General features: G+C 31.7%; 5 protein-coding genes across 7 annotated transcripts; all 5 read left to right on the plus strand.

Moving 5' to 3' along the window:
• LOC104793866 (myb family transcription factor EFM-like) lies at nucleotides 1886-4318 on the plus strand (the record flags this gene model as incomplete). The annotated part of the gene is made up of 4 exons (XM_010520292.2): nucleotides 1886-1901; nucleotides 2265-2828; nucleotides 3451-3527; nucleotides 3621-4318. Coding segments are annotated over 4 exons (1104 nt in total), but the record flags the coding sequence as incomplete, so codon positions are not given.
• On the plus strand, nucleotides 8048-9581 carry LOC104790113 (PLASMODESMATA CALLOSE-BINDING PROTEIN 3). Of its 2 annotated transcripts, none has more exons than XM_010515817.2 (5): nucleotides 8048-8183; nucleotides 8278-8404; nucleotides 8550-8792; nucleotides 8898-8934; nucleotides 9220-9581. In XM_010515817.2, exons 2-5 carry the CDS (start codon nucleotides 8353-8355, stop codon nucleotides 9389-9391), a joined length of 504 nt encoding a protein of 167 aa, XP_010514119.1. In that variant the 5' UTR covers nucleotides 8048-8183; nucleotides 8278-8352; the 3' UTR covers nucleotides 9392-9581. The 2 variants fall into 2 exon arrangements, with proteins under 2 accessions (XP_010514119.1, XP_010514120.1); XM_010515818.2 differs by having other exon boundaries at nucleotides 8302-8404.
• LOC104790114 (erlin-2-B) lies at nucleotides 12401-14824 on the plus strand. The gene is made up of 9 exons (XM_010515819.2): nucleotides 12401-12597; nucleotides 12992-13088; nucleotides 13180-13247; nucleotides 13325-13384; nucleotides 13470-13628; nucleotides 13756-13902; nucleotides 14030-14244; nucleotides 14360-14468; nucleotides 14573-14824. The coding sequence occupies exons 1-9, from the start codon at nucleotides 12478-12480 to the stop codon at nucleotides 14669-14671; spliced, it is 1074 nt and encodes a 357-aa protein (XP_010514121.1). The 5' UTR covers nucleotides 12401-12477; the 3' UTR covers nucleotides 14672-14824.
• Nucleotides 15133-17216, plus strand: LOC104790116 (ureide permease 4). 2 transcript variants are annotated; one of them, XM_019246622.1, is made up of 7 exons: nucleotides 15133-15492; nucleotides 15570-15708; nucleotides 15836-16010; nucleotides 16099-16145; nucleotides 16251-16412; nucleotides 16502-16876; nucleotides 16967-17216. In XM_019246622.1, the coding sequence occupies exons 1-5, from the start codon at nucleotides 15256-15258 to the stop codon at nucleotides 16361-16363; spliced, it is 711 nt and encodes a 236-aa protein (XP_019102167.1). In that variant the 5' UTR covers nucleotides 15133-15255; the 3' UTR covers nucleotides 16364-16412; nucleotides 16502-16876; nucleotides 16967-17216. The 2 variants fall into 2 exon arrangements, with proteins under 2 accessions (XP_019102167.1, XP_019102166.1); XM_019246621.1 differs by having other exon boundaries at nucleotides 16251-16876.
• Nucleotides 16520-17119, plus strand: LOC109133265 (ureide permease 4-like). Its single transcript, XM_019246254.1, has 2 exons — nucleotides 16520-16876; nucleotides 16967-17119. Exons 1-2 carry the CDS (start codon nucleotides 16520-16522, stop codon nucleotides 17117-17119), a joined length of 510 nt encoding a protein of 169 aa, XP_019101799.1.

Genomic DNA, 17304 nt, shown 5'->3' on the forward strand with positions numbered 1-17304 from the left:
GTTTCTTCAAACATATTAAAAAACAAAAGGTGCGCAAGCTGGTAACAAAAACATCATATTTTTGGTTTAGTGATCAAACGACCAAAAACATCATATTTCCTCCAATTAGCTGCCAAGTAAGTTATTCTCACGTTTAAGCATTGCAAAGTACTACTTCTAAGAGGACGAGATTCTCACAATTTAAATACTTTACAACTTCTAAATGCTCTTTTATTTTGCCTTATTTATAAAATTGATTGTTTGTCAATCACAACATTACATATATCACAAAGCCTGAGCTCCTAACATCAAATCATATTGATTTAGCCCAAAATTGTATTAGTGTGTAAGAATATTTTGTTTTTAATGTACAATATGTCAATATCTAATAAGTAATTTGTGTTACATATATATGTGCAACAAATTTAAGAGAGTGAAGCATATGAGAAAATTAATTTTGTGTATTGGTCTTCATCGAAACCTAGTTTCAAAAAGAAAATTTGAAAGACATTTTGAATTGCAAAAATTGTCTTTGAAAAAAGTATAAAAAATTTCCAAGTAAGAATCTTCTACCTTCCTGGCCACTTCACTAAAGCCCGGTGGGAAGATTCTGCGACTCTCAAACCTCTTTCAATATTATTTATTTAAGTGAATATCTGTCCTGGTTTATGGTAATAATTAAAATCAGATATTCCCTTTCTTTCTCTCTTTTGCATCCACGAAATTTTGGAATAATTATTCAACTTTTTGAAATTCAATATAGAAAAATTTATTGATCAATCGTTATCTCTCTCTCGACATCGTGCGACTATACATATAAAAATAATCTTAAGCCTAGCTAGTATATGCTTCTTTGAATTATATTGAATCTCAATTCCTTTAGAAAATAATTATTATATAAATTTAGAAGGTGGTGGAAGAATATTTTGTTTTTTTTGGCAACGACTCTAAGTTGCCCTAAATGTACTAAAATGTTCACTATTGATTCCTTTCATATATTGCGGTGGAGATTCCATAATTTTATTTAACTTTGTCGAAATGTTAGCTTAGATCATCGATTTATTGCAGAATTAGGAAACATATTTTATCTACATTTTTATGAAACTGAATTTACTAAAGTATAAGCTATATATGTGAGAAGTGGTGAACCAACAAAAGCGGAATCTGAGATTAAAAACAATCTATCGCTTTAATAGAAATAATTTTAAACTTTGTTTTCTTACCCATTTGTTCTTTATAACAAGTTTCCATATATTCCCTTTTGCCCTGCTGCTTTATATCCTCTTCTTTTTCTCCTTTAGCCTCTCTTTTCTCTTTCTTTCATATGGAAATCTTGTATTATAAAATAGATCAATTTGACAAAAGAAGTGACTAAAAACTAAGCATAATAAGAGGAAAGAAATATCCTACCAAAAAAAAAATAAGAGAAGAAAAATAAAAACGAATCAAGCTATTGTATTTGATGATTTTATTGCATTAGCCATAAGGCATAAATATTTTCTTGTAAAACAGATTGAGACCATAGGTCGATAATTTCTTTGCGCTATGACAGCAAAAAAAAATTGTTTGTGCAGCAAAACAAATGAAACATTTGTTTACATATAAAATATTTCTGTCATACATTTTGCCACCATATTATTAGTATTTCCACACTCATCAATTTAACTTCAATCTTTGTCCAAAATCTTTAGTTGAAAAAGCCAATAGATATTCTAAACAAGCATACATAAATTAAGCTTCATGAAACCATATATATGGTAAGCTTTCGATTAAAACTTTTTGAGAGTCACACAATTTAGTAATTGACTCATTTGAGAAGAGGAACGATTTCTAACAGTGAGAAGCCTCTCTCTCTCTCTCTCTAGAACATATCATGGCTCTCTCTCTCTATATATATATATTTATATATNTGCTTAACAATGGTACATATATACACTTACAAATGTTTAGATCTACATTTATAAGTGTGTACAATATGAATGACAAAAAACATTCCTTTATCACAAAAAACCTAACTAGAACCATGAGTTGTTATAACTTAAACGTATAGAAGAGTTTTTGAATTTCTTTTTACTTTTTTTTTAAAAGATCTTTATTCATTAGTTTAAGTATTTAATTCATAAAAATCAGAGCTTGCTTTTGATTTCTTTGAATCACAAAACTTTTGCTTCTCCCATCACTGAAATCAACAAATCTCATTAAAGTGATTTAAAGGTTAAGGTTCATGTTACATATCTCTTTCATATTTTAATTTGCTTTATTATCTTTTAATTTTTCTTTTTCAGCTGTCGAATTTTACAAACAACAACTAGAAGCATATCGAGCAAATAGTAATAACAATAACCAAAGTGTACCCACAAGACCAGTTCTTGAAGAGTTCATACCCTTAAGGAACCAACCCGAAAAACCTAATATCAAAGGAAATAATTGGATGACGACCACTCAGCTTTGGAGCGAATCCGAAACCAAACCAAAAAACATTGATTCAACCGCTGATCAATCTCTTCACAAAGATGAGATTGCCAGTAGTCCAAAACTTGGTCATTTCGACGCGAAACAAAGAAATGGAAACGGCGCTTTTCTTCCCTTCTCTAAGGAACATTCTTTGCCTGAATTAGCTCTATCTACGGAGGTCAAGAGGGTCTCTCCAACCAGCGAACATACTAATGGTCATGACGGTAATGATGAGAGCATGATCAACAATGATACTAACAATAATAATAACAATTCGAACAACAATGGAGTTTCTTCTACAACGAGTCAAAGTAATAGAAAGGCACGACGTTGCTGGTCGCCCGACTTGCACCGAAGATTTGTCCAAGCTCTTCAAATGCTTGGTGGGTCGCAAGGTACAAATACACTTATTCTAGTTAACTTAGTATTAATTTGATGTAGGTTTGCCATGGTTTCTCACAAAAATGTCAAGTAGTAAGAATTTTTTTATTTTTTATTATTCCACTATGATATTCAATTCGCCAAATACTGTACAAAACTATATTGTAAGCTATATACATATCAAGATATATAATTAGGGGTTCATTCGAGTTTTAGGGTGAAAATGAATTAAAATGGTGGTATATGGATCAAATTGCCACGATTTAGGTTTTGCTAAGGTTCATCTCTCTTAGGCATAACGCATAATTTTAAATTTTCAGAGTATTTAAGTTTGTAGTTCGAGGTTTTCTGTAGCTATTTATCAGTTGCTAAAAACAAACAAACTAAAGTGAAATTGAATATTCGATAGATCAACTTGAAAAAAACATTACATATAAGAGATAAATGTATCGTTAGTTTATATATACATCATTCAAATACTGTATATCGTTAGTTTTCAAATAAAGTTGAACTTCAATTCGATTTTTTTTTTCTTTCGTTATGGATTTATTTTATTAAAAAGAGAAAATATATATAACATTGTTAACCTGATAAAGAAAAAGGTCATATGTATATGATTGTTATATTACACTGCAGTGGCTACACCAAAACAGATAAGGGAACTTATGAAAGTTGATGGTTTGACCAACGATGAAGTTAAAAGCCATCTCCAGGTAACCTAAATCTCAAGTCACTACAATATGCTATACAACTTTTTTTTAACTCATAATTTAACTAATGATGATGTAAAACTTTAAACAAAACAGAAGTATCGGCTTCACACTAGAAGACCAAGCCCAAGCCCACAAACGTCGGGTGGACCAGGTCCTCATTTGGTCGTCTTAGGTGGCATATGGGTCCCACCGGAGTACACCACCGCACACGGTGGCACTCCGACTCTCTACCACCACCAAGTTCATCACCATCACACCAGCACGGCGGGGCCGCCTCCACCACACTTCTGCTCGTCCCAAGAATTTTACACAACTCCACCGCCTCCGCAGTCACTCCACCACCACCACTTTCAAACGTTTAACGGCTCATCCGGTGCCGCCTCCACTGACTCAACTCATAATCAGTTAACGCATAGTGCCGCAGATGAAGAGAAGTCGCCGGAGAGTGGTGGTGGAGAGAAAAAAGGGTTGGCTGCTCTTAGGGAAGAAGGTGAAGACCAAAGCAATGTTAATGGAAGTGAAATAACTCTAAAATTCTAAAAAACAAATTCGTGATCGTTAATTAATTAGAGGAATGAGATCCTAGGGTTAGGGTTTGTGGGTGGCTACGTAACGTATTATATTGCTTGTATCTCTCTATATATACTTCTCATCAGTAGAAAAAACGAATCGTAGGAGGCAGCGAGTGTTTTTCTCGAATATTGTTAATTATTATAATTAATCTGTTGTTGAATAATTTGTCATTTAGAAAATTCATTATGACCATAATAAGAAAAGAAGATGTATCCAACTGGACTATTTTTGTCTTTTATATATTACTTTAGTTGGTGGATAATGTGAAAAAATATTACGAACATGTGTAGCTGTTTTAATTAATAATGTCAAAATTGATCAATTTATCGCCTGATCGACCATAAGAAAATTGTACAAATGGTAGTATACATTTGAGCAGCTAAAGGCTACGTACATGTGTAATGGTTTAACTGTTGTGAAACGGGGAGTAATTCAAACTTAATTTTATTTTCTAAGAAGTATTGATATTTAATTGATTGGTTTTAGAGGTTATTGCATTAAACACAATCATATCATACTAGGCAATACTTGTGCTTATCTCGAGTCGACCATATGTCCAGTATAATAATACAAGAAAACACACCAATTTCTGACTATGGTATTAGTAGAAAATTTATTGAAATAGGCTATTTCAATAAATTTTCGATCAACTTAAAATAGTCAGAATTCTCTGGTAGGAAACCAACATTTGTCCGAAAATAGTCAGAAATGATTAACAAATGTATATCGTCGGAAATTTTCGACCATTTTCCCAACATTTTATTAAATAAATAAAATTATTTTAAAAAATATTTTCGACTAACTTCTGATGGTTTTATATTTTATAAAAAATCAAAAATAAGAGTATTAGATTTAAATTTTAAATAACTATATATTAATTATCTTCAAATGAGAACAAAAATTTAATTAGTTAAAAATGAATTAATAGATTTGCATAAATTAAAATAAATAAATTAAAAAGAGGAGAAAAATGATGATACTTTGAAAACTAGAAAATTATTTTCAAAGGAGAGAGAAGAAGATGTTAATAGAAATTGAGTTTGGTGTGTATTTAGATTGTGTCATTAGGTATATATAAGAAAAAATTATTTTTATAGTAGAGAGAAGAAGATGTTAATAGTAATTGAGTTTGGTGTGTGTTAAGATTGTTAAATGGGTGAGTGTACTCATTAGTCATTAGGTATATACAAAAAAAAATTCCGACTAAATTTTCGTTGGAAATTGGTCAGAAATCACCAAGACGGTAATTTGAATTTACAAAAGCAGAAACATATCAAATCTATACTAGTATTTTTGCAGCAGTTTTTGCTCAAAAATGTTTTTTGGAAAGTTTTTACATTGAATGCTATTTAATGCTTATATTCATATCCAAACATGTTTAGTTAACTTTTTTTACTATCTTTATAACCAAACACAATTAAAATATTTTAAATATCTATATATAATGTTTTATAATTAATAAAGAGATTTAGAAGATTTATTCCAAATTAAAAAAAAAATATTCTCCTATCATCTCTTTTTGATTTTAAAATTTAAATGTAGTGAATCATCACATAATACATAAAATAAATTAAAAAGGTATATTTTTCCTGCATATATTGTGATTTGAATTTTTTAAAACAAACATCTATTACTCAATTAATATAAAAAGTGTGTGTTCAACATACATATATAGTAAATTTATTGTATATAGTAAATTATAAAATTTTAAGAAGTTTATAATTTATAACTAATAAATCTAAACTTTAAAAAAAGTTTAAAAATTATAAATATTTAAACATATGAAATTTTAAAAATTACACAAACGAGTTATATGACATAACATGTTATATGACATTACAAGATTGAATTAATAATACTAAAAAATAAACTATCAGTAATATAATATTTCAATACGGGTTAAATCCTCATTTTAATGTTTTAACAACAGCAATATAAAATATGTCGAATCAAACTGATTTCATTAAGATTGTAGTAAAGAAAAATTATTGTGCGGTATACAATGATTTATATATTAAATCACTAAAATTAACAAAAGAGTATATTAGCAAAATTAGTATTAAAATAGTGCATTAACAAAAAAAAAAAATCTTACTCCGGGTTATAATCTAGTCATAATTATATTTACACCACAATTCTATATACTGTATTAATTTGATTGGTACCGTGCATCTTGATGTGCCAGATATAGAGTGGTCCTTTGAATTGTGTTCTAAAAAAGTCAGCGATATTCTTTTACTTTCATTACATGTAAAATAGTCCTAAACACCACCTTACCTGTATTAGCTACTCAAGGAAAAACTTCATTTGATGAAAAAATATATATTTGAAGAGTTGAAGAGAGAATGTCAAAATTTTGGAAGGCCACTGGTAGAATCATTGACAATATTTTGATTGGTGACTTGGTGTATCTCGTGGTTTGAAACTTGATTGGGTACATCTTTTGGTTTTATGAGAATCACTGATTTAATGAAAAATGTAATTAATGACACTTAAGAGTCATTTTTTCTTTAATAAGTAAAGAATAATAATACATATATAAAGTACATATTTTGCAGAAGAGGCCACTAAGAAATTGTAACTTTATTCCCAATATTTTTTCTTCTATATAGTATTAGTTAACAAAATAGAATATTCTCATTCAATATTGGTGGCTAATTCATCTTACAAAAGAATTTTGACATTTCATATCTCTTGATACACTTTCATAATCCATTTTACAATTTTATTATAGGCTAAGAAGAACATCATCAATGCAATTTTATTATTATTAAACACTTTTCTTTTTGTTAGTCATTGTTAAACTTTTCTCCATTCCTAATTAATTAATCCATATTTTAGAAATAAATTTGATTCAGAAAAAATGTTTCTATACTTGAATACTATTGGTATAGTCTATTGATTAATGGAATATTAAGCATTTTATATAAAGATAATATAATAAATGTTGTCTCAATTTTATATGTTTAATACATTATATGTTACAAACTCACCAGTCACCACCACTAAATCTATAGTAATAATGAAGAGAAATTCCTTTAAATACCACTAAAAAAGTTTTTTTCCCAAAAATACCACATTTTAGTTTTTTTTTCTAAAAATACCACAAAAGTTTTTTTTTTCCAAAATTACCACAAACACAAAAAAATTGATTTTGAAAGATGTAGAATTATTTTTTTTAGGTTTGGGTTGACACATTTAATTTTAAGGTATAGTTTTTAGGAGTAGGGTTTAATATTTAGATTTTAGGAATTAGTTTTTAGTGTTAGAACTTTAATTTAATTATGTAGTATTTTTGGAAAAATTATATTTTAGTGGTATTTTTGAAAAAAAATATTAAATTATAATATTTTTAGAATAAAAACTTATTTTAGCGGTATTCATAACAATTGCAAGAAACCAACGAAAACAATTAACAACAAAAATTAAATTAAGCTTGCAACAAGCTAACGACAACCATATCAAGACAACAGAATCTGCAGAAAAATAAACCATCATCAAAACCTATGTTGGGTTAAATTTTGACCAGACCCTTGGGTTAATAATTACCGTGTTGGGTATTAAATATACATACAACACCACTCTACCGATGTAAAAGTAATTGTGATTAGTGTGACAAAAAAAAAAAAAAAAGTATTGAAGTACCAAACTTCGAATGTATCGTGCACCAACCATACATTCCCAACTAGAGCCTAGAGGGCCAGGTCAGCATTAACTCACCTATGTAAGTAATGCAAAAATTTCTATAATTTGTCAATTCCCAACTCTGTTTTCCAATCGTACATTATCAGATAAAAAACATTAACGAATCACTAATAATTTCCAATTCTCTAAAATACTTTTCTAATTCCACCATTATGGTCTCACGATCAAATCACGATCAATTGGTTCGGCTTTTATTTGGACTAGGAATATATATAATTAAATTGTACCAACTACCAAACGATAAATCAAATAATTACAATTTTGACAAAAAAAAAAAAAGTTCAGAAATTACAATGGACCATATACATTTTTTGGAGTTTGGACACTGAGATTTTCAGATTCTTGTCTGTGGTTAAACCTCGGAACCAGAGAGAGATGGTATGGTCTTATTCACTCACTTTCATTAATAAACTCATCTCTCTCTTTTAAACTCTCATCTCTCTTCTCCTTTTTCTCTCTTTGAACTTTGAAGCTATCATCTTGGATTGTGTTACAGCTTTGAGGGTAAAAAAACTTGCTTTTGGTCCATTCTTCAGAAAATACCATCATGAGATTGCTTCTTGGTCTCTTGTTTCTCTTCGCTTTAGCCCCCTCTTCAAGTAAGCTTTCTGTTTTTTTTTTTTTCTTTTTTTTTTGTCGCATGATATGAAATGGGTTTCTAAATAAAAAAACTCTTTTATTAGATCCAACACATCCTCTGTTCTTGAGATTTTCAAACTGAACCTTCACTTTCTCTGTTTCTAGGTGCAACTTACTGTCTATGTAGAGATGGAGTTGGAGAGAAAGATCTTCAAACATCAATAGACTATGCATGTGGAGTTTTGAAAGATTGTACTCCAATTCATGACAAAGGTCCTTGTTACCAACCAAACACAGTCAAGAGTCATTGTGATTGGGCGGTTAATACTTATTTCCAAAGATCCGGTCAAATCCCTGGGAGCTGTAACTTCTCAGGAACTGCTACCACCAGCTCAAATCCTCCTTCAAGTAATAACTCATCTTTCAAATAGTACCCAATTTTTGTTGGTTTTGTGAAATAAAAAAAGATGACATTTTGATGATTTCCTCTGTTTCTTTAATTTGTTTTTGCAGCTGTTGTTACTGGTTGCATCTATCCTTCAAGTCCTGGGTATGTTTGTTTACTAATAACTTCTATTAAACTCTTAAAATTGGAAAAATAGAATTTTTGATTCTTTATTCTTTTCACTTGAAAACCAAGAAGACTTTAGCACCAATCATTCTCAAATCTCAACAGATGAAATCGACCAATAAACATCATAAATGTTCTTTTTTTTTTCTTGTAACTTTTTCAAGATTTGGTAGAAGAGATTGTTTGGTTAAACTTGTCTTTAACATTACGTGACTTAAAAAGTTTGGTGTCTGTTACAAATTACAATGTTTTTGTCTTACACAGGAGTGCAGGGACAACTCTGACGACCGGGACTTCTACAGGAACACAGACGTTTCCGGGAACTCCAGTGTTTGGTCCGACCGGAGGCTTTGATCCTTCGGGAAACAATGGTGCTTGGAGTATGTTCATTTCAATCCCTCTCACGCTTGGTTTCTCCGTCATTGCGTTTCTGTAAGAGGAAGTGATTATGAAGAAAGTGAGACTTACGTTTTTGATGTATGGATGAGATTTTGCCACGTGTGAATGCAAGTTCTTTGAGGCAGACATCCAATTAGGGAGTTGGGCTTTGTTTTTAGGCTATTTTTAATTCATGCATGTATGTAAGAAATGCTTTAATGAAATCTTTCTCTAAGTGTTTACATGCATAGTAAAGAGAACATATCAACATAAATAGAATGCAAACAATTTAGGAAGTGGAAGGATATTGTTGCACTGTTCATACAAAACAAAAGCAATTGGCGTTGATTATACCGTTTAGTAAGAGAGTTTTGACACCAATGGTAGTGTTTCTAAATGAGATGACCTAATAAGGAGTTAGAAAAGACCATGAATAATTCAAAGAAACCAAGGTCGAAGAGTTTTGACACCAATGGTAGTGTTTCTAAATGAGATGACCTAATAAGGAGTTAGAAAAGACCATGAATAATTCAAAGAAACCAAGGTCGAGACCCGTATAGTTTTGGTGAAGAAGGTCCGACCAAACTGTCACAATTTCAATCAATAAACTTCTAAGAATCATAGGTATCTTCAAAGAATTTCGTCCTTATGATATTTTTTTCATAACTACTTTATTTGTGGTATTTTATGGAAATATTTTTTTATAGTTTCGTATTTTTGATCAATTTTAGGAATATATGATAAACGTGATTATGAAGAAGCATACGACACAATATTTTTGAAATTATATATTCAAACTACAATTGAATTGTAAATTCAGTGCAAATATTTAATTGTACAAATATTTTATTTTCAAGAACTTTACAATTATATAATCAGCTAGAGAAGTTTTAACTCTTATATATTGTTATCACTATTTAAAATTTCATAATTAACGAATTGTTTATATTGTTCAAACAAATTTGTCGTTGACTTTGCTACTAACCTTTCAAAAGATTTATCCAAGGATATGTAGACTCATAATAAGCATATTGAAATTATTGTACGTCAAAAAACAAGAATTAACTATTAAGTTTGGCGATCTATATAGTATTTGGTTAATATCAGATTTAAAAAACCTTATTAATGAAATAAAAATATAGATTTGCGAATCTATTTTTTTATTTGTTAATAGTTGCTTCTACCATATTATACAGCTATAGAGTTGAAATAATATTTACAATTAGGTATAGACATACTTCCTTATAAGTGTGATTTTTTTCTGTAAGTAACTAGTATAATCACAATGGTATCTATATATACATTTTTTGAAACAATTATAAAATAAATCCTGAAGTTGACTATTATTTACAAGTATGCCATTGACATTAAATAATTAATTTAATAAACACAATTAATTCTAATTATATTTGTTTTTTTATAGAAACTAAGTGTTTTAAAAGGTAACAAACATAATTGTAAATGTATACATATTTTATTTCTTATTTTATAAGGAGGTGAGTGAAGAGGTATTATTCTTTAAAAATTTGAAAAACTGATTTGATAAAAAGTGACTTTTAGCCTCAAATACTATATTTTACTTTCACGGGTTTCGTATGATGAGTTTTTACGGATTAAAAATCTTTGAACATGTTGCGTGATCCGCCTAGCATGACGGGTTTGGACTATAGAACCAACACTAAAACTATTAGTTTATTTCATATACTATAGATTTGTAGTCATAGTTTGGAAAATTAACGTATAAATTATTTAGTATTTGAACTACAAAATATTACACATACTACAACATATTCTTAATATTCCAAAAAAAAAAAATTGTATACACATAAAAATATACACTAACATACTAGGCATATACCTCTATGTAATTATAGAAAACAAAACTAAGTGTTTTAAAAATTTATATTATATCTAATAACAAATTTAATGTAATTAAGTTATAAACTGTATAAAACGTAAGAAGAAGAAAAATATTCTAAATAAACTTATAAATTAATTAGATAAAATTTAATTAATTTGGAATTTGAAAACAAAATAAATTAAAAATCATTCTTAAAAATATTTAATTTATGATTTAGTCCCGCGGTGTCTCGCGGGTGAAAACCTAGTTGCATATATAAGTATATCACAATATAGTATATGTTATCACCATCTTTCTTGGTAATATCACAATATCTCATTATAACATGTTTTTGGATTTATACTATAATAGAATTAACTAGACTAAAAACATAAAACATAATTCAATAAACGGTAACTAAAAAAGAAAACCTTTAAATGTCTCTAGGTTTTGGGTATTATTAAAATAAATTAATATATTCTAATTTAAACTGTATGGAAATAATTAAGACTTTTCTAACTAGAGTGAAAACCTTTTATTTATATATTCCAGCTTTGAATCATCATAAACGAACTTATAATTGATATCTTAAGTCTGAAAAAAAAACAAGATTGGAAAAGAATTTAAACCTTAAACCAAGTTTTCATTTTTTGATTTAGTGTTTTAAACAAAATAAGAGCTGCTAAACAAATTAGATGCATCTAAATTCTTGTTGCATCCAAAATTTTTAATATTAGTTTTTTTTGACAATAAAAGGATCAGCTCATATGAGCTAATTGGGAGGAAAATAATCTACAAACAAAATATGAGACGAATATGTACGCGCTTTGCGTGGAAGTGAATCCAACTTACATAAAGAGAAAACTAATAAAAAAAAGCTTTTGTTTGATCATATCTAATCCTAATTTACTTTTATATATTTCAACAAATTTGCATTGATTTACCTTCCCTAATTAGTTTCCTTTTTTTCTTTTCTAAAGACCTAACTACGGTAGTAATTTTGATATTAGAAATTGGATAACGAGAATACAATATGATATTAATTAATATTTGAAAATTATTTAAAAAAACAAAGAAAAGTTTTAATATTAATGGAGATTTCTAAAAAGAACCGGATCCATTGACTCTTCTCCATCCAACGGTTATATATCAGTTATACACACAGAGTTACGGTGTTTCTTCCCACACTTCATAATATCCCTTCATAAGAAGAAGACTTCATCTTGGAAAAACCCAATTTCCAAGTTTTCCAAATTCCCACTGAACAAAAACACTTTTTCCCGGTTAACCCAAAAAAATTCGCCATGGATGGTCAGCAACGGAGAACTGAAATCCCTCGCGCACCACCGGTCGGAGGAGAACCTGGTGGAGATGTATCTTCTATTTTCATTGCGTTCGGTGTTTTCGTTGCAATCGCCGCCTTGGTATCTTCTCTCCTCTTTTACTCGTTTGATCTGTGTTTAGTTCTTCGATCACGCATCCTAGACTTGAATCGGTTCTCTTAAATGTTTCATCTTTTGATTCTGAGTTAACCCTTTTCGAAATGTGTAAGCTTTCTATCAGAAGTTGACTTAAAGTTGATGACTTTGTCTTCTTCTCTTCGACCTAGATTTTATCTTGTTCCGTTTTTGATTTTAGATTAGTGTAGTGTAAGGTCACAAGTACACTTTTTTGAACCTATTTGAGTGACACAGAACATAAAAATAAATCGCTTTTGGTTTCATTGATATTGGTTTGGGTTGCTTACGAATTTGACTGTAGACTGTGGACTTATTCATGTTTGTTGTTAAAGATGTTGCTTATGTAATGGATTATAAGGTTATGTTCCCGTCATCGTTGGTGCATCAAGTTCCTGAAGGTCACGTTGGAGCGTATTGGAGAGGTGGTGCTCTTCTAAACATAATCACAGAGCCAGGTATTTATGATTATTTTTTTTTTAATCCGTTTTCGTGATTTCATCGCGGCTTCATTCTTTTGTTAGTTGGAATTAACTTTGTGTGCTTTAGGTTTTCACTTGAAGCTGCCTTTCATTACCAACTATGAGCCTGTTCAAGTTACTCTACAAACAGATCAAGTGAGTCTTATACCCTAAAAAGCTTGGATGTGTTTAGATTGTAGCTTTTTGAACTAATTGATTCTTTGTGTCTTTAGGTGAAGGATATACCATGTGGTACCAAGGGAGGTGTCATGATTACCTTTGAGAAGATAGAAGTAAGACTCTTAAAGCTTTCACTTTCAGCTAGCATCACCATTGCTTAAAATTTGTTGGTCTTAGTTACACGTATTTGATCTTTAGGTTGTTAATCGACTGCGTAAGGATTTTGTCTATGACACTTTGCTCAACTATGGTGTGAACTATGATAACACATGGATATATGACAAGATTCATCATGAGATCAACCAGTTTTGCAGCTCTCATTCACTTCAGCAAGTCTACATTGATATCTTTGACCAGGTACTTGACTATATTGGGAAGCCATAACCTCTCTCAAATTAGATACCTTTGATGTTAACACTGTGTCTGATATCTGGAAAAGTTACCATGATTTTCGCTAATTAATCTTATCACAATTGTGTTTCAGATTGATGAACGAATGAAAGATGCTCTCCAAGCTGATTGTACACGTTATGCTCCAGGAATTGAGATTCTTAGTGTCCGTGTCACAAAGCCGAAAATTCCAGAGAGTGTAAGGCGAAACTTTGAGCAAATGGAAGAGGAACGCACTAAGGTAAAATCTTTCTGAACCTTGGCTGGCTATTGAATCTGCACTGGTTTGCTCGTATCTTCAATTCTGTTATAATGGGCTGTGGACTCTCGAAGACTGCTTACACACTTGGAATTGATGATTTTAAAAGGTCTTGATTGCTATTGAGAAACAAAGAGTTGCTGAGAAAGAGGCAGAGACAAAGAAGATAATGGCCATTAGTGAAGCTGAGAAGAACGCCAACGTAAGCAAGATTCTGATGCAACAGAAGTTGACTGAGAAAGACAGTTCACGGAGAGAAGCAGATATCGAGAATCAGATGTATCTTGACCGTCAAAAGAGTCTCGCAGATGCAGATTACTACCGGTAATAGCCACTCTTCTTTCCCATTTATTTTCTTATCTACACAAGCAAACAAAGGACATGTAGAGAATTGATGGGTCTAATGTTGACATTTTTGCTCTGATCACAATGTCCCTAGTGTACTGAGAGAAGCTGAAGCAAACAAGTTGAAGCTCACCCCTGAATTTCTCGAACTCAAATTCATCGATGCCATTGCTCGTAACACCAAAATATTCTTCGGGGACAAGGTTTGACTCGACCCTCTCTCATTTCTGAATTCGCATTATCTCATTTATCATGTTTTATCTCTGTTTCTGCTGTTCTGAAGAAAGTATATCTCTTAACTGTGCAGGTACCTAACATGGTGTTGGATCAAAGGCTGCTTGGGAACTTCCTCAATCATTCGACAAAAGACAAAGATGGAAGCTTGGAAATGGCCACTGATACATAGAACAAATGTTTCAGTGCATCCCCCTAAAAACAAAACCTTCTTCTTATTACTGCATAACTTAGCTTCTCTTGTGGCTATCATTTTGATTGCGACTCAGTCTCGTAATAACCATATTTTTGTCTAAACAGGAATTTCGTAAAGCTAATTCGCGTAGTATTTTAGCTATTGATCAGATTCAAAGCTCCGCAAATAACCAAAAATGACTTACGAGATTCTCTGTAAAATTGAGATTCAAAGTCCGAACATATCTGAGCTCTTTTTGGTCTTATTAGGCAGAACTTGCCGATGTGTCCGAACATATCTGAGATCTTTTTGGTCTTATTAGGCAGAAATTGCCGATGTGTCTTGAAAGTCCATTATCTTATGATAGACACATGTAACCTTTTCCACACAACCATCAAAACACACATGCAGACACAGGGAGAGGAAGCGCAGTATATAAGCCAAACATTGTCCAAGAAGATCCGGTTTAGAAAACCGGGAAGCCCTCCAAAGCGGTGGGGTTAACCGGGTAAGAGGCAAAGTCCATAAATATTACTAAGAAAAGAAAGTGTTGATATTGTGTTAAAGAAGAGAAGAAGAAGATGTATGTGGTGGAGAGCAAAGCAGGAGCTATAGGATGTATGATACTTTCGTTGTGTTGTTTGGGAAGTTGGCCAGCGATTTTGACTCTGTTGGAGAGAAGAGGTCGTCTTCCTCAACACACTTTTCTTGATTTCACAACCGCTAATCTCTTGGCCGCAATCGTGATCGCTTTTTCGCTCGGTGAGATTGGGAAAAGCACGTTCCGGACACCTGACTTTACCACTCAGCTCCCTCAGGTTTGGTACCTTCTACTTCTTGAGACTCCTTACAAGGTTTTATATACATTTGATTGGTGATATGAGGAAATTTACAGGATAACTGGCCGTCAGTATTGCTTGCAGTCGCAGGCGGTGTGCTTCTTAGCGTCGGGAATTTAGCGACTCAATACGCTTTTGCGTTTGTTGGTTTATCGGTTACTGAAGTTATAACCGCAAGCATCACCGTCGTCATTGGTATGCTTCCTCTTTCACTAATCTTCTTAATATGTCTTATTATGAAATCTAAACGTTTTATCGTTTTGTGATGAGTCAATCACCTATGTTTCTCTGTTTTCTTGCGTGTCACGGTTGAGTTTTATAGGTACAACGTTGAACTATTTCTTGGACGACAAGATAAACAAAGCAGAGATTCTCTTCCCCGGTGTAGGTTGCTTCTTGATCGCTGTTTTCCTCGGTGCTGCGGTTCATGCTTCTAATGCAGCAGATGTTAAAGCGAAACTCAAGTCTTTACCTAGCGAGTATAAAGATGGGACAGAGTACGATGTTACTCGAAGTCTTTTTCCATTGTAGTTCCATGTTTATAAAACTTGTTCTGTTTTAACAAAAATCTTTATCTTTTTTCAGAGATTTCTATTCTTCCATTAAAAATGGTGAAGACAACCCCGAAAAAGGTAAAACCTATACAAATTTCAAAGCAAACTTATTAGGAACTCTTCTTGGTGGAGTATTGATCAAAGTTGTGATATGTTTTCTTGTATGTTGGGTACAATGAACAGAGAAAACTGATGTCGAATCTCAAGAGAAACAAGCGGGAAAGGCGAAAGCAGGGACGGCAGGATTCTTTGTAGAGCTAGAGAACAACAGGGCAATCAAGTTTCTATTACATTGACCAAAGAGAAAAAAAAAAACACAAAAACACCCGAAATCCCGAACTCAAAGTTCGAAACTTAATTTTGTAAAGATGATTACATAGCAAAGGAGAGTATATTACTACAGTATGTGGTGTTTAAAACGTAGTTATTGGCAGGTGTTTGGAAAGAGCATAATGATCGGACTATTCATAACGCTCTTTGCGGGAATCTGCCTTTCTCTATTCTCTCCTGCATTCAATTTGGCAACAAACGATCAGTGGAGTACATTGCCAAAAGGCGTACCTAAGCTCGTTGTCTACACCGCCTTTTTCTACTTCTCCGTCGCGGGTTTTCTCATCGCTTTGATTCTGAACCTCATCTTTCTTTACCGGCCTATGGTAGGCTTAGCGAAGTCATCTCTTAAGAAGTATGTACATGACTCTAAAGGTAGAGGTTGGGCTGTTTTTGCTGGATTCTTGTGTGGTTTTGGTAACGGTTTGCAGTTCATGGGAGGTCAAGCCGCTGGATACGCGGCTGCAGACTCTGTTCAGGTTAGTTTTTGTTTCTTTCCAATTGATTGATCTTAAGTTTGCATTTTGGGTTTGAGTATATGAGCTCTGTTTTTTTTTTTTTTGGTTTAGGCACTTCCTCTTGTGAGCACATTTTGGGGTATAGTTTTGTTCGGAGAGTATCGTAAATCATCGAAGAGAACCTATGCGCTTTTGGTGAGCATGTTGATCATGTTTGTTGCGGCCGTGGCGATTCTCATGGCATCTTCAGGTCACCGGAAATAATGATGAGCTTTTTGTTAGTTCAATTATAGTCACTTGAGCATGTTCAAAACAATTTAGAAATAAGTAACAAATATATCAGATGTCTTTGTTTATTTTATGAATTTTCTGATAAAAGAAGAGAGAAAAGTTAGGTACTTGTCATTATACAATATTAATATGTCTATTGTTATTGTAGTGTTATAAAT

The sequence above is a fragment of the Camelina sativa genome, chromosome 6 (assembly GCF_000633955.1).
Source record: "Camelina sativa cultivar DH55 chromosome 6, Cs, whole genome shotgun sequence".
In the NCBI taxonomy this organism is placed as follows: domain Eukaryota; kingdom Viridiplantae; phylum Streptophyta; class Magnoliopsida; order Brassicales; family Brassicaceae; genus Camelina; species Camelina sativa.

Coding starts and splice junctions, on each gene's coding strand:
- LOC104790113 (XM_010515817.2), top strand. CDS start 8,353: ATGAGATTGCTTCTTGGTCTCTTGTTTCTCTTCGCTTTAGCCCCCTCT. Junction 8,405..8,549: donor CGCTTTAGCCCCCTCTTCAA/GTAAGCTTTCTG, acceptor CTCTGTTTCTAG/GTGCAACTTACTGTCTATGT. Junction 8,793..8,897: donor CAGCTCAAATCCTCCTTCAA/GTAATAACTCAT, acceptor TTGTTTTTGCAG/CTGTTGTTACTGGTTGCATC.
- LOC104790114 (XM_010515819.2), top strand. CDS start 12,478: ATGGATGGTCAGCAACGGAGAACTGAAATCCCTCGCGCACCACCGGTC. Junction 13,629..13,755: donor ACATTGATATCTTTGACCAG/GTACTTGACTAT, acceptor ATTGTGTTTCAG/ATTGATGAACGAATGAAAGA. Junction 13,903..14,029: donor TGGAAGAGGAACGCACTAAG/GTAAAATCTTTC, acceptor TGATTTTAAAAG/GTCTTGATTGCTATTGAGAA.
- LOC104790116 (XM_019246621.1), top strand. CDS start 15,256: ATGTATGTGGTGGAGAGCAAAGCAGGAGCTATAGGATGTATGATACTT. Junction 15,709..15,835: donor AAGCATCACCGTCGTCATTG/GTATGCTTCCTC, acceptor TGAGTTTTATAG/GTACAACGTTGAACTATTTC. Junction 16,011..16,098: donor GAGTATAAAGATGGGACAGA/GTACGATGTTAC, acceptor ATCTTTTTTCAG/AGATTTCTATTCTTCCATTA.
- LOC109133265 (XM_019246254.1), top strand. CDS start 16,520: ATGATCGGACTATTCATAACGCTCTTTGCGGGAATCTGCCTTTCTCTA. Junction 16,877..16,966: donor CGGCTGCAGACTCTGTTCAG/GTTAGTTTTTGT, acceptor TTTTTGGTTTAG/GCACTTCCTCTTGTGAGCAC.